This window comes from Dendrobates tinctorius, unplaced genomic scaffold (assembly GCF_039654945.1).
Source record: "Dendrobates tinctorius isolate UK_male_01 unplaced genomic scaffold, ASM3965494v1 ptg000302l, whole genome shotgun sequence".
Taxonomy (NCBI): Eukaryota; Metazoa; Chordata; class Amphibia; order Anura; family Dendrobatidae; genus Dendrobates; species Dendrobates tinctorius.
The window spans coordinates 4,398,781-4,422,792 of record NW_027361969.1 but is presented as its reverse complement, the minus strand read 5'-3'; the positions used below and the strand labels follow the sequence as shown (position 1 = coordinate 4,422,792).

The window sequence follows — 24,012 nt, the reverse complement described above, 5'->3', positions numbered from 1 at the left end:
TCACTGCTGCAGCATGGACCCAATGTGTGCTTTATCTGAGCAGGTGAAAAGCTTAACTCAGTCACTGCAGAAGCTTAGTTTGGAACACCAAGCTCTGGCCCAGTCCCAACGGCGGGTTGAGGACTCAGTTCAGGGGGTACTTTCCGCAGGCTTCCAGCAGGTGGGGAATAGAGATGTCATTTTAGTCCCACCTGAATCCCCAGTTAAATTACCAGATATGTTTTCTGGTAACAAGGATGATTTCAGGGCATTTAAGGAAGGATGTAAGCTTTTTTTTTCTTTGAGACCCCGCTCCTCTGGGGATGAGAAACAGAGGGTGGGGGTGGTGATGTCCCTGCTTAGGGGGTCCCCACAAGCCTGGGCATTCTCGCTTTCCTCTTCTGCCCCTGAGAGAATGTCTGTGGATGCATTTTTTGAAGCCTTAGGGCTTATTTATGATGAGCCTGATAGAGTGCGGTTGGCTGAGGACAAAGTAATGAGTGTCTGTCAGGGGGAGCACTCGGCCGAATGGTTCTGTACTGAATTCAGACGTTGGGCAGCGGAGATTTCCTGGAGTGATGCTGCCCTGCGGGGGCTGTTCCACAGAGGCCTGTGTGAACGTCTGAAGGATGCTTTGGCACTTCATCCTCCGCCTGACTCCCTGGAGGATGCCATGGTCCAAACGGTTCGCATGGATCGCAGGCTGCGGGCTAGAGGCATTATGCAACGGGAAACACCATTATTCTTCAGTGGAGATGAGACCCAGACTCTTCCTATAGCTATGGAGGTGAACGCTGTCACCTGTGAGGGAAAGGAAAGAAGACGCCGCCGGGAAAAGCAGTTGTGCTTCTATTGTGGGAAATCTGGACATTGGAAGAAGGACTGCCCCTCCTGTCCGTCATCCTCCAAGATGGCGGGAAACGACTAGGTCTGGGTAGTAATCGAGGAGACTACCCAGACCTTCAGGTACAATTTTCCTCATGTGCTAAAATGGTGCTGCAGGTGGAACTGGAACTTGGTTATGGTCCTGTTCAGACTACTGCTTTTATTGACTGCGGTTCGGCTGTGAACCTGATTGATACCAAGGTTATGACTCTTTATAAGATAGGGACAGTCAGGCTTCACGATCCTGTTAAACTTGTGGCAATTGACTCTTCTCCTCTTACACAAAACGGTATCTGTTGCAGGTCTGAACTTTTTTCCCTAAAAGTGGGTTCCACTCATGTGGAGAAACTAAGTTGTCTGGTGGTAGATAACTTGCCTGCAGGACTGGTACTGGGGATGCCTTGGCTTCAATGCCATAATCCTACCATTGATTGGGTTACAGGGGAAATCACTCAATGGGGATGCAATAGTAAATGTGGTAACCGGAGACATCTTGTTAACGCTGTTAAATCTGTGTCTGTGTCGTCTGTCGATCTGGAAGGTATTCTGGAGTACCTGAAAGATTTCGAAGACGTTTTTTCCGAAAGTGAGGCTGAGGCGCTGCCACCACATAGACCCTATGATTGTGCCATTGATTTAGTACCCGGAGCCAAGTTACCTAAGGCTCGATTGTTCAATTTGTCTGGGCCTGAGCGCCAAGCCATGAAGGAGTACATAGCTGAGAGTCTCCGCAAAGGGCATATCAGGCCTTCTGTGTCACCTGTGGCAGCAGGGTTCTTCTTTGTGAAGAAAAAAGATGGTGGTTTGCGGCCGTGCCTCGACTTTCGGGAACTGAACAAGATAACGGTTAGGAACTCTTACCCGCTTCCCCTCATCCCAGACTTATGTAATCAGTTAGCCGGGGCCCAATGGTTCTCCAAGTTGGATCTGCGGGGGGCCTACAATCTGATAAGGGTTCGGGAAGGGGACGAGTGGGAAAACGGCATTCCTCACATCAGAAGGACTCTTCGAGAACCTGGTAATGCCATTTGGGTTAACTAATGCACCCGCTATTTTCCAAAATTTCAGCAATGTTGTGTTTTCTGATCTGATAGGCCGTTTTGTTATTATTTATTTGGATGATATTTTGGTGTATTCCCCAGACAGTCAATCTCACTTGCAACATCTTAAAACAGTTCTCCAGAGACTCAGGGAGAACCAATTGTTCGCCAAATTGGAAAAATGTTCGTTCTTTGTACAGGAGCTGTCTTTTTTGGGGTTGATTGTGTCCTGTGAGGGGTTTCGTATGGATCCTAAGAAGGTGCTGGCGATCGCTGACTGGGTTCAGCCCCGAGATCTCAAGGGGCTCCAGCGCTTCTTAGGATTTGCGAACTATTATCGGAGATTCATTAAAGGTTTCTCACAAGTGGTTAAACCACTCACGGATCTTACCCAGAAGGGAGCTGATGTAAAAAATTGGTCTGTATTTGCTAAGGAATCCTTCTCAGCGATTAAGAAGTGTTTTATGTCTGCCCCGGTGTTGGTGCAACCTGACCCGTCCAAACCATTCATTGTGGAGGTGGATGCTTCTGAAGTGGGGGTGGGGGCTGTGCTGTCCCAGGGTCCGGCCACCCTTACCAATCTCAAACCCTGTGCCTTCTTCTCCAAGAAGTTCTCTTCAGCTGAGAAAAACTATGATGTAGGCAATAGAGAACTTCTTGCGGTCAAGCTGGCATTTGAGGAATGGAGGCACTTTTTGGAAGGGGCGGCTCACCCTATCACGGTTGTCACGGATCACAAAAATTTGGCATACCTTGAATCTGCTAAGAGGCTTACTCCTAGACAGGCCCGTTGGTCACTTTTTTTTTCACGATTTCAGTTCTCAATTACTTTTCGACCGGGATCCAAAAATGTTAAAGCGGATGCCCTGTCCAGAAGTTTTGATCCAGTGTCTCCCCCTGAGCCGCCATCCTTCCCCCAGGGGTGGTAGTGGCGGGGGTCTCAACTGAGTTGGAACAAGAAATCCTAAGGGCTCAGGCCCTAGCTCCGGCAACCAGGCCAAGCGATAAACTGTTTGTTCCTGATTCATTGCGGCCTAGACTTCTGCAGGAGTTTCATGATTCTAGGCTGAGTGCTCATCCAGGTATCACGGCCACTAGAGAGGCAGTAACCAGGGGTTTTTGGTGGCCTTCATTAAGGTCCGATGTCAAAAAATTTGTTTCTGCTTGTGGCATGTGTGCCCGTTCCAAAAGCTCGCATAACCGACCGGCTGGGGAACTCATACCTTTACCGGTTCCTGATAGGCCATGGACTCATCTTTCCATGGATTTTATTACCGGTCTTCCACCTTCCAGGGGCAATACCGTGATCTGGGTGGTGGTGGACAGGTTTTCTAAACAGGCCCATTTCATTCCCTTGGCAGCATTACCTTCAGCAGAAACATTGTCAAGGTTGTTTGTGCAGCATGTGGTCCGATTGCATGGGGTACCCCTGAATGTTGTGTCTGACAGAGGTGTGCAGTTTGTGGCCAAATTTTGGAGGGCGTTCTGTATGAAATTGGGCATCTCACTCTCCTTCTCGTCAGCATATCACCCGGAGAGCAATGGTCAGACGGAACGCACCAATCAATCCCTGGAACAAATTCTCAGGTGTCTGACCTCCGCCAGACAGGAGGATTGGTGTGATGCGTTACCGTTGGCTGAATTCGCTTTTAACAACCGGGTGAGTCAGTCCACCAACATGTCCCCATTCCTGATTAACTACGGCTTTAATCCGCATTTTGGGGAGTTTTCTCGGGTGGATTCCGGTTGTCCAGGAGCAGAGGGGTCCGTTCAACGGTTAAAAAACCTCTGGGCTGAAGTCCGGCGTAATATCTCTCGGGCCCAGGGAGATACAAATATTTTGCAGACAAAAAGAGAGCCTCGGGAGACATGTTTCAGGTGGGAGAGAAGGTTTGGCTCTCCACGCGTAACATCAACTTAAAGGTACCATCAGTTAAGTTGGGACCAAAGTTCATCGGTCCGTACGAGATTATGGAGATAGTCAACCCTGTGGCATATAGGTTGCGTCTCCCCGCCTCCTTAAAAATATCTAATGTGTTCCATAAGTCTCTGTTAAAACCAGCAGGATCTGTCAAAGAGAACTCTGAGACTGTTGTTCCTCCAGTGCTGGTGGAGGGTCAATTGGAGTATGAGGTCGGACATATTGTGGACTCTCGCCGGGTGCACCGCTCTTTGCAGTACCTGGTCCACTGGAAGGGATATGGACCAGAAGAGCGCTCGTGGGTCCCTGCTCGTTCGGTACATGCAGATCGCCTGGTTCAGGCGTTCCATGCCAAGTACCCGGGGAAGCCTGGGGTTCCAGAGGCCCCCCGTTGAGAGGGGGGTACTGTCATGATCCCAGTGCAGGTTTTTGAGCTGCACACCGGGGGTTAATGTCTGGAGCTCTGTGCAGGTTTTGACCTGCACACTTGGGGTTAATGATTGTGGCCTCTTTCTGGTTCTGGGAGAGCTTCATAAACCTCTGGGTAGCTTCAATCCCTGCCAGTTATACTTTTGCCTTTGGTCTAGTGTGCTGACCCCCGTGTGCTTGTTTGTTGCTATTGCTTGTTTATATGGTTCTGACCCGATTCTGTTTCCCGTTGTGAGTTTGCCTGTTGATTTTGTACTGCGTTATTATCTGTGTATGACTCATTGCCTGTGACCTGACAACTCTCTGCTCGCCCCTCTTGTACCTTGCAACTATCGGTGTATGACTCATTGCATGTGACCTGACTACTCTCTGCTCGCCCCCTTTGGTACCTTGCAGTTATCTCTGTGTATGACTCATTGGCTACGTCCTGACTATTCTCCCTGTCTATGCCCCTTGGTAACTTTGTCTCGCAGTTACTCTGCTAGGAATTGTCTTGCAGCTCCTAGCTCTGTGGAGTTTAGGCCACGCCTCTAGCAGTCACGTGCTTCAGGCCCTGCTGCTCTGAAGTACGCATTTATTCGGTTGCTGCTCGCTCCACAGGTAGCTTTGAGCACGCTTTTGCTTTACTCAGGGCACGCGCACTGGCTCAGTGAGCAAGTTCAGTGCGGTGTCTCTGACAGAAGAACCCCAAAATCACTATGGCTGAGCTCCACAGATGCAGTAGGGAGATGGGAGAAAGTTCCACAAAGTCCACTATCACTGCAGCCATCTACCAGTCGAGCCTTTATGGCAGAGTGGCCTGATGGAAGCCTCTCCTCAGTGCAAGACATATGAAAGCCTGCATAGAGTTTGCTAAAAAACACATGAAGGACTCCCAGAATATGAGAAATAAGATTCTCTGGTCCGATGAGGCGAATATAGATCTTTTTGGTGATCATTCTAAGCGGTATGTGTGGAGAAAACCAGGCACTGCTCAGCACCTGCCCAATACAATCCCAACAGTGAAACATGATGTTGGCAGCATCATGCTATGGGGTTGTTTTTCAGCTGCAGGAACAGGACGACTTGTTGCAATTGGAGGAAACATGAATGCGGCCAAGTACAGAGATATCCTGGATGAAAGCCTCTTCCGGAGTGCTCTGGACCTCAGACTTGGCTGAAGGTTCACCTTCCAACAAGACAGTGTACATTAATGAGAAAAAAAAAGAACTTTTTTGAATTTACCAAATAGCTGCAATGAAACAAAGAGTGAAAAATTTTAAGGAGTCTGAATACTTTCCGTACCCACTGTACTACCAAAATGTACCCAAGAAGACATAATACTGTGTGGATGAGCAATAAAATAACAATAAATTTATAAACAATTTTTAGGAGGGTTAGATACCACCGATATATACCTAAGAAGACGTAATACTGTATAGATGTGCAATATAACACCAATACATTTTTTTAACTTTTTTTGAGAGTTATACACCAACAAAGTGTACCCCAGAACATGCTATACTCTATGGCTCATTCAGTTAATCCTGAAATTTTTTTTAACTCTTTTTTTTGTTTTGTAGTGTCCAGACCACGGAATAGTGGATGGGTGAGATATTGAACCCAGCAAAATGTTTTTACGCTTTTTTGTGGAGTATTTTATATATCACAAAAATGTATTCTACCCCACATAATAGTAGATTGGTGAGAAATTTAAACCAGCAAAAGTTTTGAAACCGGTTTTTAGAGTTTTGCATTAATGTACCAATAACTGCATAGTAGTTCATATCACAGTAATGTACTCAAGACCAAAAAAATAGTGTATTGGTGAGAAATTTTACCCAGCAAAATTTTTAAATGCTTTTTTGGGAGTGTTTGTATATCACAAAATTATACTCGAAACCACAGAATACTAGATGGGTGAGTAAATTAATCCAGGAAAAAATGTCAACGCTTTTTGGAAGTGTTATATGCATCACTAAAATGTACCACATTCTTGATGGGTCAAATAACACGTTCAATTTTTTCACACAAAAAAAACAGCTGTATATTTTGAAAGGGACTGCACAGTCCTAATCCCTGTCTACAGACTGTATTCTGCCACTGTCCCTGCTCTTGCAACTCTCTCCCTCCCTAACCTATAAATGCAGAATGTATGTAATACAAACAGCAAAGCAAACGATTAGCCCTTAGAAGGGCTGTTAGTATGATGGTTCAGCTTCAGCACCAGTGTCAACATTACAGACTTCTGATTTGTTATATGGTGCACACACAGGTCTGGACAGTCACTCTCTCCCCCTATATATAATGTCACAGAACTGTACAGTGGCAACAGTGTGTCGAGTCGGGCTGCGTCTGATCTTTTATAACAATATTGCCGGCTCCAGGTTTTCGTGAGCTCCGGGTGAAAGAGTGTCAATGGGCACCTTTAACACATACCATTATTCATGATGCACAGAAACAGCAGAGAAATATAGGTGTATATTATGTATATATACAGTGCCAAAGATTTCACTTACTACTTACTGTATATTACATGAATGATATCTATTGTAATTTCTACAATAGATCAGAAACCGGACAGTATAGTCCTCCATACATTATGACCACCACATAGTGCTCCATACAGAATGAGCCCCATATAATCTATACAGCATAATGAACCCCATATATTGCTCCATACAGTATTATTGGCACCACATAGTGCTCCGTACAGAATAATGAGCCCCATATAATACTCCAAACAGTATCTAATGGGCCCCGTATAATGCTCCATTCATAATTGGCCCCATATCATGCTCCATGCAGTATATGTCACTAGGCATTCATATCCTCAGAACTACCAACCCTTATCCTGGGAGACTTCAACATCCCCATTAACAGCCCCAATTCCACATCTGCATCCCAGCTTCTATCACTAACCACTTCTCTTAGCCTCTCACAGCTCTCAACCTCTGAGACACACAAAAACGGTAACACCCTTGACCTGGTCTTTGTCCGGCTTTGCTCTATCTCCTACCTAAATAGCTCGCCACTTCCCCTCTCTGACCACAACATTCTCTCCTTCACGCTCACAAATCCTCGCCCACCCCAGCACACTCCTACCTATCACACATTCAGAAATCTACAAGCCATTAACCCTCAGACACTTTCAGACTACCTACAATCTTCCCTGTCCCCAAACTCCTCTTTTTCCTGTCCTAATATGGCTGTCCATCACTACAACAACACTCTTAGAAGCACCCTTGACCAGGTAGCGCCCCTCACCCTCAGAAGCTCCAAACACAGAGTAAAATAGCCCTGGCTCACATTGCAAACTCAATTTCTCCAGCGATGCTCTAGGAGTGCTGAACGATGATGGAGAAAAACCCGCACACCAGAAGACTTCATCCACTTCAAATTTATGTTAACAACCTACAACTCTGCCCTTCACCTCGCCAAACAGACCTACTTCACCACCCTGATCTCCTCACTAGCCAACAACCACAAGAAACTTTTTGACACCTTTCACTCCCAAAACCACAAGCTCCAATCTCAGACATTTGTGCAGATGACCTGGCCTCCCATTTTATAGAGAAAATAGATAATAGATAAATCTGCTCCCAACCACCAAGTGCTGTGATTCCCTTCCCTCCCTGCATTTCCCCCGGCTCACTTTCCACTTTTGATCCCATCACAAAAGAAGTCTCCAGACTCCTCTTTTCTTCTTTTCCGACTACATGCACTGCCGACCCCATTCCCTCACATCTCCAGTCTCTCTCTCTAGTCGTCACAACTCGCCTAACTACAATCTTTAATCTCTCCCTCTCCTCAGGCATTTTCCCATCCTCCTTCAAACACTATCATTACTCTATTATTAAAGAAACCTGCTCTCGACCCATCCTGCACAAACAACTACAGACCAGTCTCCAATCTCCCCTTCATCTCTAAACTTTTGGAGCGCCTAGCCTACTCCCGCCTTACCCGTTACGTCTCCACTCACTCCCTCCTAGACCCTTCACAGTCTGGCTTCCGACCCCTACATTCAACTGAAACTGCACTCATCAAAGTTACCAATGACCTTCTGACAGCAAAATGTAACGGTGAACACTCTCTGCTCATTCTTGTCGACCTCTCTGCAGCTTTCGACACTGTTGACCACCGTCTCCTACTCCATAGGCTTCAGTCACTAGGCATTAAGGACATCGCTCTCACCTGGTTCTCTTCTTATCTCTCTGACCGCTCCTTCAGTGTTTTGTTTGCTGGCTCCACGTCATCTCAGTGCTCAGTCCTTGGCCCCCTTCTCTTCTCTCTCTACACAGCCCCAATTGGACAGACCATTAGCAGATTTGGCTTTCAGTACCATCTTTATGCTGATGACACACAACTATACACGTCATCCTCCAACCTTACCCCCGCTGTACAACAGAATGCCAGTGACTGTCCGCAGTCTCCAACATCATGTCCGCTCTGTATCTGAAACTCAACCTCTCCAAAACTGAACTTCTTCTGCTCCCGCCATCTACTAACCTCCCTAAATCTGACATTTCCCTCTCCGTGGGTGGCACCATAATAACACCCCGGCAGCAGGCACGCTGTCTGGGAGTTATGTTTGACACCAATCTCTCCTTCCATCCCATATACAATCTCTTGCACGCTCTTGCCGCTTACACCTAAAGAACATCTCCAGAATTCGCCCTTTTCTCACCATGGAAACAACAAAAACCCTTACTGTCGCATTGATCCACTCCCGCCTGGACTACTGCAATGCTCTATTAATTGGCCTCCCTATTACTCGACTTTCCCCTCTCCAGTCCATACTTAACCCCTTCATGACCCAGCCTATTTTGACCTTAATGACCTGGCCATTTTTTGCAATTCTGACCAATGTCCCTTTATGAGGTAATAACTCAGGAACGCTTCAACGCATCCTAGCGATTCCGAGATTGTTTTTTCTTAACATATTGGGCTTCATGATAGTGGTAAATTTAGGTCGATAATTTTTGCGTTTATTTGTGAAAAAAATGGAAATTTGGCGAAAATTTTGAAAATTTTGCAATTTTCAAATTTTGAATTTTTATTCTGTTAAACCAGAGAGTTATGTGACACAAAATAGTTAATAAATAACATTTCCCACATGTCTACTTTACATCAGCACAATTTTGGAAACAACATTTTTTTTCGTTAGGAAGTTATAAGGGTTAAAAGTTGACCAGCAATTTCTCATTTTTACAACAAAATTTACAAAACCATTTTTTTTAGGGACCACCTCACATTTGAAGTCACTTTGAGGGGTCTAAATGGCAGAAAATACCCAAAAGTGTCACCATTCTAAAAACTGCACCCCTCAAGCTACTCAAAACTACATTCAAGAAGATTAACCCTTCAGGTGCTTCACAGGAACTAAAGCAACATGGAATGAAAAAATGGACATTTTAATTTTTCCAACCAAAATTTTGTTTTAGCATCAGTTTTTTCATTTTCACATGGGTAACAGGATAAAATGTATCCTAAAATTTGTTGGGCAATTTCTCCTGAGTACACTGATATCTCATATGTGGTCATAAACCACTGTTTGGGCGCACGGCAGGGCTCAGAAGGCAAGGAGCACCATTTTACTTTTTGAATGTAAAATATGCTTGAATGTTTAGCGGTTGCCATGTCTTGTTTTAAGAGTACCTGTGTGCCTAAACATTGGAGCTCCCCCACAAGTGAGCCCATTTTGGAAACTAGACCCTCCAAGGAACTTATCTAGATGCATAGTATGCACTTTGAACCCCTAGGTGCTTCACAAATTGATCTGTAAAAAAAAAAAAAGTACTTTTTTTTTTTCACAAAAATTTTATTTGGCCTCAGTTTTTTCATTTTCACATGGGCAACAGGATAAAATGGATCCTAAAATTTGTTGGGCAATTTCTCCTGAGTACATCAATATCTCATATGTGGTCATAAACCACCGCAAGCCCGGAAGGGAAGGAGCGCCATGTGACTTTTTGATTGGAAAATTAGCTCCAATCGTTAGCGGACACCATGTCGCATTTGGAGAGCCCCTGTGTGCCTAAACATTGGAGCTCCCCCACAAGTGACCCCATTTTGGAAACTAGACCCCTGAAGGAACTTATCTAGATGTGTGTTGAGCACTTTGAACCCCCAAGTGCTTCACAGAAGTTTATAACGCAGAGCAGTGAAAATAAAAAAATAATTTTTTTTCCTCAAAAATGATTTTTTTAGCCCGCTATTTTTTATTTTCCCAAGGGTAACAGGATAAATTAGACCCCAAAAGTTGTTGTCCAGTTTGTCCTGAGTACACTGGTACCCCAAATGTGGGGGAAAACCACTGTTTGAGCGCACGGCATGGCTCAGAAGGGAAGGAGCGTCATTTGACTTTTTGAATGGAAAATTAGCTCCAATCGTTAGCGGACACCATGTTGTGTTTGCAGAGCCCCTGTGTGCGTAAACTTTGGAGCTCCCCCACAAATGACCCCATTTTGGAAACTAGACCCCCTAAGGAACTTATCTAGATGCATAGTGAGCACTTTGAACCCCCAGGTGCTACACAGAAGTTTATAACGCAGAGCTGTTAAAATAAAAATATTTTTTTTCCCTCAAAAAATAAATTTTTAGCCTGCTATTTTTTATTTTCACAAAGGTAGCAGGATAAATTGGACCCCAAAAGTTGTTGTCCAGCTTGTCCTGAGTACGCTGGTACCACATATGTGGGGGGGACCACTGTTTGGGCACACGTTGGGGCTCAGAAGGGAAGTAGTGACGTTTTGAAATGCCGACTTGATGGAATGGTCTGTGGGCGTCATGTTATGTTTGCAGAGCCCCTGATGTACCTAAACAGTGGAAACCCCCCACAAATGACCCCATTTTGGAAACTAGATCACCCAAGAAACTAATATAGATGTGTGGTGAGCACTTTGAACCCCCAAGTGCTTCACAGAAGTTTATAACGCAGAGCCGTGAAAATAAAAAAATATTTTTTTTTCCTCAAAAAATTATTTTTAGTCCACTATTTTTTATTTTCACAAGGGTAACAGGATAAATTGGACCCCAAAAGTTGTTGTCCAGTGTGTCCTGAGTACGCTGGTACCCCATAAGTGGGGGGGGGACCACTGTTTGGGCACACGTTGGGGCTCGGAAGGGAAGTAGTGACGCTTTGAAATGAAGACTTGATGGAATGGTCTGTGGGCGTCATGCTACATTTGCAGAGCCCCTGATGTACCTAAACAGTAAAAAACCCCCACAAGTGACCCCATTTTTGAAACTAGACCCCCCAAGGAACTTATCTAGATGTGTGGTGAGCACGTTGAACCCCCAAGTGCTTCACAGAAGTTTATAACGCAGAACCGTGAAAATAAAAAATCTTTTTTATCCACAAAAATAATTATTTTAGCCCCCATTTTTTTATTTTCCCAAGGGTAACAGGAGAAATTAGACCCCCAAAGTTGTTGTGCAATTTTTCCTGAGTACCCTGATACCCCATAAGTGGGGGTACACCACTGTTTGGGCACACATCGGGGCTCGAAATGGAGGGAGCACCGTTTGACTTTTTGAATGCAAAATTGGCTGGAATAAATGGTGGCTCCATGTCGCGTTTGGAGAGCCCCTGATGTGCCTAAACAGTGGAAACCCCTCAATTCTATCTCCAACCCTAACCCCAACACACCCCTAACCCTAATCCCAACCCTAATCATAACCCTAACCACAACCCTAATCCCAACACACCCCTAACGAAATCCCAACTCTAACCCTAACCACAAGCCTAACCGTAATCCCAACCCCAACCCAACCCTAATCCCAATTCCAACCCTATCCCTAATTCCAACCCTAACCCTTAGTCCAACCCTAACCCTTAGTCCAACCCTAACCCTTAGTCCAACCCTAACCCTAGCCCTAGCCCTGGACGTAACCCTAATGGAAAAAAATAAAAAAATATTTTATTATTTGTCCCTACCTATGGGGGTGATAAAGGGGGCAGTGATTTACTTTTTATTTATTTTGATCACTATGAAAGTTTATCATAGTGATCAAAATAAATGAATGAATCTGCAGCGTTGCAGATTCGATTCGGCGCACTGCGCATGCGCCCGCCATCTTGCAAGATGGCGGCGCCCATGACGCTGGACGGCAGGACACCGGGATGGATAGTGGGAGGTTGGAGGCACAAAGGAGGGTGAGAGTGGGTGATCGGAGGGGCGATCGGTGGGCTGGGGGGGCGGAGGGAAGGCGGAGGGGCAGATCATGACGGCGGCTGCCGATCGGTGCCATCAGACGGTGGCGGCAGCCGATCGGTGCCGTCAGTCGGTGTGGGGGGGGGGGGTCGGGTCTCGGTGTCCAGCCATGTCCGATGCTATTTCAGCATCGGCCATGGCTGGATTGTAATATTTCACCAATTTTCATTGGTGAAATATTACAATCGCTCTGATTGGCAGTTTCACTTCTAACAGCCAATCAGAGCGATCGTAGGCACGTGGGGGCTAAGCCACACCCCCAGGTGTTACCTCTGAAGGGTCCTTTGTGTGCGGGTCGGGTGACCTTTCAGTGACCCCGGTCACCCGACCCGCAGGGGGGCTATTTATAGCATGACGCCTACGTAGGCGTCATAGGTCGTTTGGGCACTGCTTTTCATGACGCCTATGTAGGCGTCATAGGTCGTGAAGGGGTTAATGCAGCAGCCAGGGTCATCCATTTGGCTAATCGGTACTCGGACGCGTCCGCTCTTCACCAATCGTTACACTGGCTGCCCATTCATTATAGGATCCAACTCAAAGTACTTGTTCTCACCCACAAAGCTCTCCACAGTGCGGCACCTCCTACATCTCCTCCTTCATTTCTGTCTATCGGCCTAGCCGACCGCTGTGCTCTGCAAAAGACTTTCGACTAACCTCTGCACTAATCCGCACCTCCCACTCCCGAATCCAAGACTTCTCCCGCGCTGCGCCAATCCTCTGGAATGCTCTACCCCAAGAAATTAGGACTATCCACAATTTGCACAGTTTTAGGTGCTCCCTCAAAACTCATCTGTTCAGAGCAGCCTATCACGTTCACTAATCAGTCATTTTCTGTGTATGTGTGCGTGTGTCATGATCCAGGTTGGATCTGAGCAGACTGTGTTATGGTCCGTGGGGCTTACGCCAAATCTTCCATACTACCGAAGATGCTGCTCCCTCCTGGTCGTGTGGAGGAAGACGACCAGGGAGTGTATAGTTCCTCCATATCCCAGGCCCCTTCCTCTTCAGTGTGAGCAGCAGGTGCGCTGCGGGGGAGTGGGGGCAAATCTCAACCCTCGCCATTAGCCAACCCTGTGGGGCGCAGACCTCGTGGTGAAAAAGGTTGGAGGGTGGTGTTCACTTGGTGAATAGCAGAGTTGTGTGAGTGTGGTGACACAGGGGGACGCCTCTGTTGTCAATCCCTGAGTGAGTTCACCGAATTATGACAAATGAATGTGTGGCAATAAACGTTCAGGTCCGGACCTGTGAGTGTTCGAGCATGTATGGGTGGCCACCAAAAAATATCCTGTGGAAGTGTGTTGTGGAGTCTTACCAGCTCATACCAAACACACACATACATAACTCGTTCCCCAGTTCGGCGCTTTGGAGATGTGTGGTGCCTCCAGAACATACATTGCCAATACCAGCGGTGTGTTTGTCATAAACCTGAAGTGCAGGTAGTTGCAGGCGTGAACTCTGGATCTGGGCGTCCCCGCTGTACGTGTTTCCTGATGAGGAGCGGTCTTGAGGGTCCAGAGGCCCCTCATTAAGGGGAGGGTACTGTCATGATCCAGGTTGGATCTGACAGATTAAATGCACAAAGCAACCTTTTTTTTTCCTTTGGCTGTGTGCCAAAGGTGGTTTTGCTCCCGGTGGCCATTAGGGTCATTGCACTGTGGTGGTTTCAGTTGTAGTTTTCCCCCCGGTGGCCATTAGGGTCATTGCACTCTGGTTCCTTTGATTCAGTGCACGTGATTATGTAACAGGTGTGATTGCTCTATAAGAGAGTGTCAGGTGTGTCAATCACTGTTGGTGATAGTTCCTCATTTGCAAACAAGCCGGGGTGAAGTATGGAGCTGAAGGAGAGTCATGGGCAGCTCAGTGAGAGTCCTGGAGTGTCAGCTATGGTGTCTGCAAGGAGGGCTGGCATGGCTTGGTGGAGTCGCAGCTATGGTGTCAGCAAGGAGTTCTTGCATGGCTTGGTGGAGTGGCAGCTATGTTGTAGATCTGCACTCATGATGATGGACTTTGTTGCTGGAAAGCTGGACTCAAAATGCTGGACTCTTTGGCAGAAAAGCGGGACTCATTTGCTGGACTCTGTTTCTGGACAGCTGCACGCAGGTGGTGGACTCTGTTTGCTCCAAGGCTGCACTATGGTGTTGGATCCGGTTGGAGGAAAAGATGCATGCAGGTGGTGGGCTCTGTTGCTGGGAGCGTAAGCAACAGAGCAAAGCTAAGTGGTGTTTCCCTTGTTTTGTCACTTTTCCTTATGTGTGTTTTAGTGCAGTGGTGGGATTAGTTTCCGCACCGACCATTTCCCTAGTGAGGGTTTAGGTTCAGGGCGAGTCAGGGTTTTTAGGTTCCTGATCGTCGCCCGGTGTGGAACCAGCCTAGGGAATGTTAGGAGTGTAGAGACACTGACTCAGGGGAGTGCAGGAGGTCTCCACTTCCCAGTTCCCTATCGCAGGGCCACCATTGTTATTGTTACCCAGGTTTTCCCTTATTATTTAAATTCGCCTTACTGGAGGCAGGGTTTCCAGACTTACATGTATTACCTAAATTCGCCTGTTGGAGGCGGCGTATCCAGCTGCACGTTTTATTATGTAAATTCGCCCCACTGGAGGCAGTGTATCCATTTGAAAAAAAATGAAGCACTCGCCTCTCCTCACTGCTCTTTTCTGGACTCCTCAGCGTCGAGCTCTTCCGGCTCTCTGCACTGTGACTGTTCAGGCAGAGGGCACACTAGTCACGTAATTGCGTCCTCTGACCTGAAACGTCACAGAGTCAGGAGACACGGAAGACGCCGCAGCAGAGGATTGAGGAGAGGTAAGTATTGCAAGTATCGAGGCCCTGAGCGAGGGTTGGGGCCACTCGCGAGCGCTGGCGTCCAGACACCCCATAGTGTGCTGGTGTCCCTAACTTTGTTTATATATGGTATATCACCTACAGTGGGGAAAATAAGTATTGATACAGTACCGATTTTGCAAGTTTTCCCACCAACAAAGAATGGAGGGGTCTGTAATTTTTATCGTAGGCACACCTCAACTGTGAGAGACAGAATCTTTAAAAAAAAAAATCCAGAAAATCACATTATATGATTGTTACAAAATTATTTTTCATTTTATTGCTTGAAATAAGTATTTGATCACCTGCCAACCAGCAAGAATTATGGTTCTCACAGACATGTTGTTTTTTATTTATGAAGCCCTCCTACTCTGCACTAGTTAACTGTATTAATTGAACCTTTTTGAACTCGTTACCTTTATAAAAGAAACCTGTCCACACGCTCAATCAATGACACTCCAACCTCTCCACGATGGACGATACCAAAGAGCTTTTTAAGAACACCAGGGACAAAATTGTAGACCTGCACAAGGCTGAGAAGGGCTACAGGACAATAGACACGCATCTTGGTGAGAAGGCAACAACTGTTGGATCAATTATTAGAAATTGGAATAAACACAAGGTGACGGTCAATCTTCCTCGGTCTGGCGCTCCTGGGTCTGGATCTCGCCTCATGTGGTAAGGATGATTCTGAGAAAGGTCATGAGTCAGCCCAGAACTACACACGAGGACCTGATCAAAGACCTGAAGAGAGCTGGGATCAGTCTCAAACATTACCATTAGTAACACACTGCCCCATCGAGGATTAATATCCTGCAGGGCACACAAGATCACCCTGCTCATGCCAGCACATGTCCAGGCCTGTTTGAGGTTTGCCAATAACCATCTGGATGAAGGCATGGGAGAAAGTCTTGTGAACAGATGAGATCAAAATAGAACTTTTGGTATCAACTCCACTCGCCATGTTTGGAGGAAGAAGGATGAGTACAACCCCAAGAATATTGTACTAATTGTGAAGCATGGTGGAGGAAACCTCATACTTTAGGGGATGTTTTTTGGCAAAGGGAACAGGACGACAGCACTGTACTGAACGGAGGATGGAAGGGGCTATGTATCGTAAGATTTTTGCCAACAGGCTCCTTCCCTCAGTAAGAACGTTGAAGATGTGTGGTCGCTGAGTATTCTAGCATGACAATGATCCGAAACACACAGCCAGGGCAACAAAGGAGTGGTTCTGTAAGAAGCATTTCAAGGCTCTGGAGTGGCCTAGCCAGTCTCCACACCTGAACCCAATAGAAAATCTTTGGAGGGAGCTGAAACTCAATGTTGCTCGGCGACAGCCCTGAAAGATCTGGAGAAGATCTGTATGGAGAATTGGGACAAAATCCCTGCTGCAGTGTTTGCAAACTTGGTCAAGAACTACAGGAAACGTCTGACCTCTGTAATTGAAAACAACGGTTTCTTAACCAAATATTAAGTTCTGTTTTTCTATTGTATCAAATAATTAATTCATGCAATAAAATGCAAATTAATTATTTAAAATTTGTACAAGGAGATTTTCTGGGTTCTTTTTTTAAGATTCTGTCTCACAGTTGAAGTGAACCTACGATAAAAATTACAGACCTCTCCATTCTTTGTAGGTGGGTAAACTTGCAAAATCGGCAGTGTATCAAATACTTATTTTCCCCGCTGTAAGTTCCTTTTTTAAGGTAGCAGGCATTTTCTGTTCTATTGTACTTCAAGGAGTCGATCCGATTCCAAAATTAATTGTGTGAATAAAGATTCTATTAACGCACATCCATTTCCTGTACTCCTTGGCAGCGCCTACGAATTGCCACTCCTGTTTTCTTCAGGCTCTGTTTATGACCATCAGATACCAATAAATATAACATCATTAGAGAGGATCTTAGGGGAAAATGTAATATTACAAATTACTTTCCTATGCTATTTCTTATGTTCTTGAGAGATTCTATAATTCATAATTCTTGCTTATACAGTTTTCTATCTTTATTTCAGAATATTCCATGGGAAATGCTGGGAACTCGATTGAAAGGGATTCAAGGTGAGGTTGTTGGTGGAGAGGTGTCTCCTTCTGATCCAGTGGCACGGGTATTGTTTCATCGTTCAGGAATTGATGAGCACTCAAAAGTTCCTCGGGACCATTGTGTGACAGTACAAGCTGCACATGAAGCATTGAGTGTTCATGGATCCTGCAGAATACAAGTGAGTGGTTGTCCCTTTTAGTTTATTGGGTATGTTTATTTTCTTGTGTAAATATACTCTAAGAAATAATGTGCCATGCATTACTTAACTGAGTGACAAAAATGCTCACAATTTTCCACCAGTTAATATGTTTTAATTAATGCGATTTTGGTTGTGCTTTTTGAGAATTAACAAAAGGCATGTTAAAAATATGTTCAAAAAAACTACTAAAAAGTGCTGTTAGTGTTAAACTGCTTGATCTATTTAAGTTTTCTTGAGTTATAGAAGTAAGACATCTACATCTATTTATATAATTGCCTTGTAATGTTTTCATTTCCTGTTCTGTCCAGATGTCACCGTATCCCAGAATTCCAAGCGGAGGAAGTTCACCAACCGCCATATTGGGACACCCAAGTGATGGGTGTCTCAATATGGAAACTGGTGCTGGTACAAACCTATTGCGCGGTACCACCAGCAGAACACCGTCTCACCACACACACACACTCTATATTATATACGCTGTACGCACCACACTCATATACTCACACACTCACTCACACACTCATACTCTCACACTCACTCACACTCACGCAGCCTCTTGTGCGTACCTCTTGTGCTGGTTCCCTACCACCAACGGAACACCGTCGCACTGAATTCTGTGAGGGGCAGTGAATCATTCGGCTGATCCCGGCGGCAGATCCGTGACGTGTCTACAGGCAGGGGAAGCCGGTCACATTAAAGGGGTTTTCCCACGAACAAAAGTTCATTTTAAAAATTGTCTATGTCTGACCGTGTACAGAGCATACCACATCTCCTGGGCAGGGGAGGAAGCAAAAGATTATGCTGACATTACAGCAGAGGATCACAGAGGATTCATTTTGTGAGGTAAAATATTTCACTGACTGTTCTTAAGCAATATTTTACCTCACAAAATGTATCCTCTGCGATCTCCTGCTGTAATGTCAGTATTGACTTTTGCTTCCTCCCCCGCCCAGGAGCTGTGGTATGTTCTGTACACGGTCAGACATAAGGATGAGAGAGACAGAGCACAGGGGGGAGACAGCTCAAACGAGACAGCACATGAGGGGAGAACACAGCACAGGAAGGAGAGAGACAGCAGACAAGGGGGATAGCACATGGGGTAGACAGGTCAAAGAAGAGAGCACAGACTGGAGAAGTCAGCACATGGGGAAGAGTCAGCACATGGGGAAAGAGAGAGTGGATAGGTCGGTGAGCACATGGGGAGGAGAGAGTCTCAATGCTGCAAAGCCTGCCCCCATTGTGACATTACGGCCCTCCCGATGTGATAGCTTCCCTCCCTCTAGTATAAATAATAACATAATACTTGTCATAATCTTCCCTCCCTCTAGTATAAATAATAACATAATACTTGTCATAATGTTCATACACAGCTTTGGAAGCAGCCCAGACAGTTTTAGACGTAAAGTGCAAGGGATTAGAGACTTATGGAGCTAGGGCTCTATTTGATGCTAGACAGCTATGAGAAAGCCAATGGGGTTACATTGGGCCAGTCCATAACGTGATCTTAGCCATGCATTTTCATATAGCCAAATTGCAGGGAAGAAGGCAGACAAGTTGCAGTTTACTATGCAAATAAATAGCACAGAGAGGCTGCAAACCTTATTTGGGGTCTGTTTACAAGGAACGTCCAGCGACGCTTAACTACCTCTGATTGGTAAATGCTATGCACACTGTTAGATCGCTCAGTACACATAGGCCGCTGTGGTTTTTGGCAACATTACAGTAGTCCCGTTTACACAGGACAGTGCATCACTGAGGATTATGGTTTTCAAATCTGCTTAAAGGAAATCTGTCACCCCTTTTTTCGAATATGAGCTGCTGGCACCGACATCAGGGGCTTATCTACAGCATTCTGTAATGCGAGCCCGATACGCCTTTTAACGGCGGCAGTTAAGGGTACTTAAACCACTGCGCCGCTTTTTAACGGCACTTAGGCTTAAGGTTATAGCGCCCCCAGCGTCAGAATCTCTCCGGGGTCTTGGCTGCCTGGGGTAGCTGAGACAAGAGAACATGATTCGGGTCGGTATTTACCGACCCCGATGTTGCGATCGCCGATATTGACGGTATAATGGTGACTGCATTTTCCATTTAATTTCTCTCCTCTAATGTGATCGCACATCAGAGGAGAGAGAAATAGGATCCCCCAATCACCCCCTTGGTACCTCCGTTGTCCCTGCAGGTACTCCTGAAGTCCCCCGGGCCGCTGGCTTTTTCTTCCGGGAGAAAATGGCGGGCGCATGCGCAGTGCGCCCGCCGAGATCTGCCAGCCACCACCCGGCAACAATAGGAGATTTTCTTCCTATTGGTTCATTTTGATCACTGTGATAGACCCTATTACAGTGATCAAAATAAATAAAATAGTAAATCAAACCCCCCTTTATCACCCCCTTAGTTAGGGAAAAATGAAATAAATATTTTTCCCATTTGGGTTAGAGTTGGGCTAAAGTTAGGGTTAGGATTCGGGCTAGAGTTTGGCGTTAGGGTTTGGATTACGGTTGGGATTAAAGTTAGGGGTGTGTTAGAGTTAGGTTTGTGGTTATGATTAGGGTTAGGGGTGTGGGGTTAGGGTTGGAGTTAGAATTGGAGGGTTTCCACTGTTTAGGAACATCAGGGGCTCTCCAAACGCGACATGGCGTCTGATCTCAATTCCAGCGAATTCTGTGTTGAAAAAGTCAAACGATGCTCCTTCACTTCCGAACTCTGCCATGTGCCCAAACAGTGGTTTACCCCCACATATGGGGTATCAGCATACTCAGAACAAATTGCACAACAACTTTTGTGGTCCAATTTCTCCTGTTACCCTTGGAAAAACAAAAAATTTGGGGCGAAAAGGTCATTTTTGTGAAAAAAATGATTTTTCTTTTTATGGCTCTACGTTATAGACTTCTGTGAAGCACTTGGGGGTTCAAAGTGCTCACCACACATCTAGATAAGTTCCTTGGGGGGGTCTAGTTTCCAAAATGGGGTCACTTGTGGGGGGTTTCCACTGTTTAGGCACATCAAGGCCTCTCTAAACCCAACATGGCGTCCGATCTTAATTCCAGCCAATTTTGCGTTTAAAAAGTAAAACGGCGCTCCTTCCCTTCTGAGCTCTGCCAAGCGCCCAAACAGTGGTTTACCTGCATATATGGGGTATCTGCATACTCAGGACAAATTGCACAAAAACTTTCAACAACTTTTGGGGTCCAGTTTCTTTTGATACCCTTGGTAAAATAAAAAAAATTGGATCTGAAGTAATTTTTTTGTGAAAAAAAGTTAAATGTTCTTTTTTTTTTTAACCATTTCAAAAATTACTGTGAAGCACTTGAACAGTTAATAAGTTTCTTGAATGTGGTTTTGAGCACCTTCAGGGATGCAGTTTTTAGAATGGTGTCACTTTTGGGTATTTTCTATCATATAGACCCCTCAAAGTGACTTCAAATGTGATGTGGTCCCTAAAAAAAAAAAAAGTGTAAAAATTGCTGTTTAACTTTTATCCCTTATAACTTTCTAACAAAAAAAAAAATTTGGTTCCAAAATTGTGCTGATGTAAAGTAGACATGTGGGAAATGTTGCTTATTAAGTATTTTGTGTGACTTATCTCTGTGATTTAAGGGCATGAAAAATCAAAGTTGGAAAATTAAGAAATTTTCTCCAAATTTCTTTCTTTTTTTCACAAATAAACACAAGTCACATCAAATAAATTTTACCACTATCATGAAGTACAATTTGTCACGAGAAAACAATGTCAGAATCATCACCGGGATCCATGGAAGCATTCCAGAGTTATTACCTTATAAAGGGACAGTGATCAGAATTGTACAAATTGACCTGGTCATTAACATGCAAACCACCCTTGGGGGTAAAGTAATTAAAAATCAGTTCACCTGAAGAACAAGCATTTTGCTTGTTTATTGGGTGATCAGAAGCCTGTTGACTTTGCAAGATAATCGTGAAATTAGCATTCCTATACTACCAGGACTGGGATAGGGAGAGGGATGAGGGCCATGCATATCAGGATAGGGATGAGGAGGCTATGCATACCAGGATAGGGATGAGGAGGCCGTGTATACCAGAAGAGAGATGAGGTATCCATGCATACCTGGCTAGGGATAAGTGGACCATGCATATAATGCTAGGGATGAGGGCCATGCATATCAGGATAGGGATGAGGGAGCCATGCATACCAGGATAGGGATGAGGAGCAATGTGTATCAGGATGGAGATGAGGGGACCATATTTACCAGGATAGGGGATATTAAATACAGAACTGACCACATTTTTTGCTTCAATTTTTTTCCTAATTTCCTCCGAAGTGCGTCTTATGGTCCGGTGCATCTTGTAATCCGAAAAATACGGTACCTACTTTCGCACAATTGTCAGAGATGAGGCTTCTTCTGATTCAATATCATGACGTAGCAAACCTTTGAGCGCCTTTTTCTGGCTTTCATGCTCTTAAGTATGGGTTGCCATGGCAGCTGGCTAAAGCCCACCATGCATGCCATGTCGGCAATGCTGTGGTATTGGAGTACATTTTTAACACACAATAAATAAGGCTTAAAAAAAAATCAATTGCTGCATTTTTGTCTCAGCACTTGGAGTTATTTTTCAATTTTCCAGAACATTTTATATTACAATGAATGCTGTCAAAAGTTCAACTGATCCTGCAAGCAACAAGCCCTCATATGGCTAGGTCGATGGTAAAAAATAAAGTTGTGGCTCAGGGTAGAGGGGGAGGAAAAACCTAAAGAACAAAAAACAAAAAAAACAAAACTTGTCCTTGTCGGTAAGGGGTTAAAAGTGGTGTCAGTCTACAGTTTTACTTTAGCCACAGCATTATTTAGCAGGCTGAGGGGTACTGTGGGAAGCAGGTATTTGTTCTTATTTGGGCATTAGCTACTGTTGATGCATCTAAACTAATTAACTGCCATTGAGAAAAGCATCTCAATATGATTTCCCTGGGTAATGTGGGAAGTTTAAAATTGATTTAGATTTGGGCCCATGAGTCAATAGGGTTACACAGTACCTCTCTGGAAGTGGATGCAAGGGCTCTTTGTAGTTTTGGACTCCTTTACTACCCTGGTGCATGGATGTGCTGCTCCTTGATAGAAAAATGCCTAATTAGAGTTCGTTTTCTAATAAAAATTTGTTGAACGTAGTAGTATGACAGAAGGACAATCTGGCTTCTGGAGCAAGGCCAGGTGGATGGGCCATGGAACCCCAGCCAGTCGATTATCAAAAAGCTGTAGAGACTGCTGCATTATTTGGGGCTCAGACTGCTTGACTGTTTTGCAAAGGGGTGAGATGGAAGAATGGTGACCATGGTCTACAGGTGCCAAATCTGCAGGGAACCGGGTGGAAGACAATGCTAAGGAACTGGATGCACTGTCGGCCTCACCATTCTTCCAGCAGCACTCGGGCCTACGTAATCACGCAGAATGTCCTTTCGCCTGCAATTACCTGAGGAAGGTGTTTCACTTGGGCACATAACTGGCACAGATCTACCATGTAATCTCCTTGCAGCAGCTCTACCTTCACCACCAGAAGCACTGCAGCCACGTTCCCTATTTGATGATCTCCCCATGTTTATGGGCCCTATACACCAGGCTTTAAGGACACTAAACACCAAACTTCATAGGCAGTGTGCACCTGGCTGGAAGGGCAGTGTGCAGCCGGCTTTACTGGCACTCTGGATCAGGCTGTATGGGCACTCTGGATCAGGGTGTAAGTGCATTGTGCACCAGGCTGTCAGGGCACTAAGCACCAGGTTTTACAGGAAGTGTGCACCAGGCTGTACGGACACTCTGCCCCAGGCTGTACTGGCACTTTGGACCAGGCTCTAAGTGCTCTAAGCACCAGGCTTTACAGGCAGTGTGCAGCAGGCTGTACATGTACTGTGGATCAGACTGTATAGGCAGTGTGCACCAAGCTGTAAGTGCACTGTGGACCATGCTGTATGGGCACTAGTAGCCAGGCTGAAAAGAACTGAATAGGGGTGTCATGCTCGCGCTTTGGCTGAATGGCGCGAGCCGGGGGATTGTGGCCCCACTGTGCCACAAACCAGACTACCCTGGAAGGGGCGTAACTACGACAGCTACCTCGGTCTTCACTGGAGCCTCTGATGGTGAGGTCAGGCTTGTGCGGCAGGTAGCTGTCAGGTGCCACTCCAGGGTGCTGTCTCACTGTGGCTTCTGATCCCACTCAGGGACAAGTCACTTGGACAGGTGTGACTAACAGGCACGGCTGGTACACTGGCAGGCAGGAACGGCTTGAAGACACAGGGCAAGCAGGCACGGCTTGGAGGCACAGGGCAAGCAGGCACGGCTTGAAGACACAGGGCAAGCAGGTGTGGTGTATGAAGGAACAGGTTGGGACCTGTTCACACAGGAGGTGCAGGTATGGATACAGGCAGGAAGGAGTGAAATATGAAGGAACAGGTTTGGACCTGTTCACACAGGAGGTGCAGGTATGGACACAGGCAGGAAGGAGTGGAATATGTTGAAACAGGTTAGGAACT

General features: G+C 45.6%; 1 protein-coding gene and 1 long non-coding RNA gene across 2 annotated transcripts in view; one reads left to right on the top strand and one right to left on the bottom strand.

The window, feature by feature from the left end:
• Positions 1-24,012, top strand: part of TMEM132A (transmembrane protein 132A) — a 310,163-nt gene that overhangs the window by 107,303 nt on the left and 178,848 nt on the right. The window contains exon 3 of the mRNA XM_073560699.1: positions 17,289-17,495. Within this exon, the coding sequence (XP_073416800.1) occupies positions 17,289-17,495 (207 nt within the window). The remainder of the gene's footprint in view (positions 1-17,288; positions 17,496-24,012) is intronic.
• LOC141073469 (uncharacterized) overlaps positions 1-24,012 on the bottom strand; it is an 88,300-nt gene that overhangs the window by 35,306 nt on the left and 28,982 nt on the right. The window lies entirely within an intron of this gene.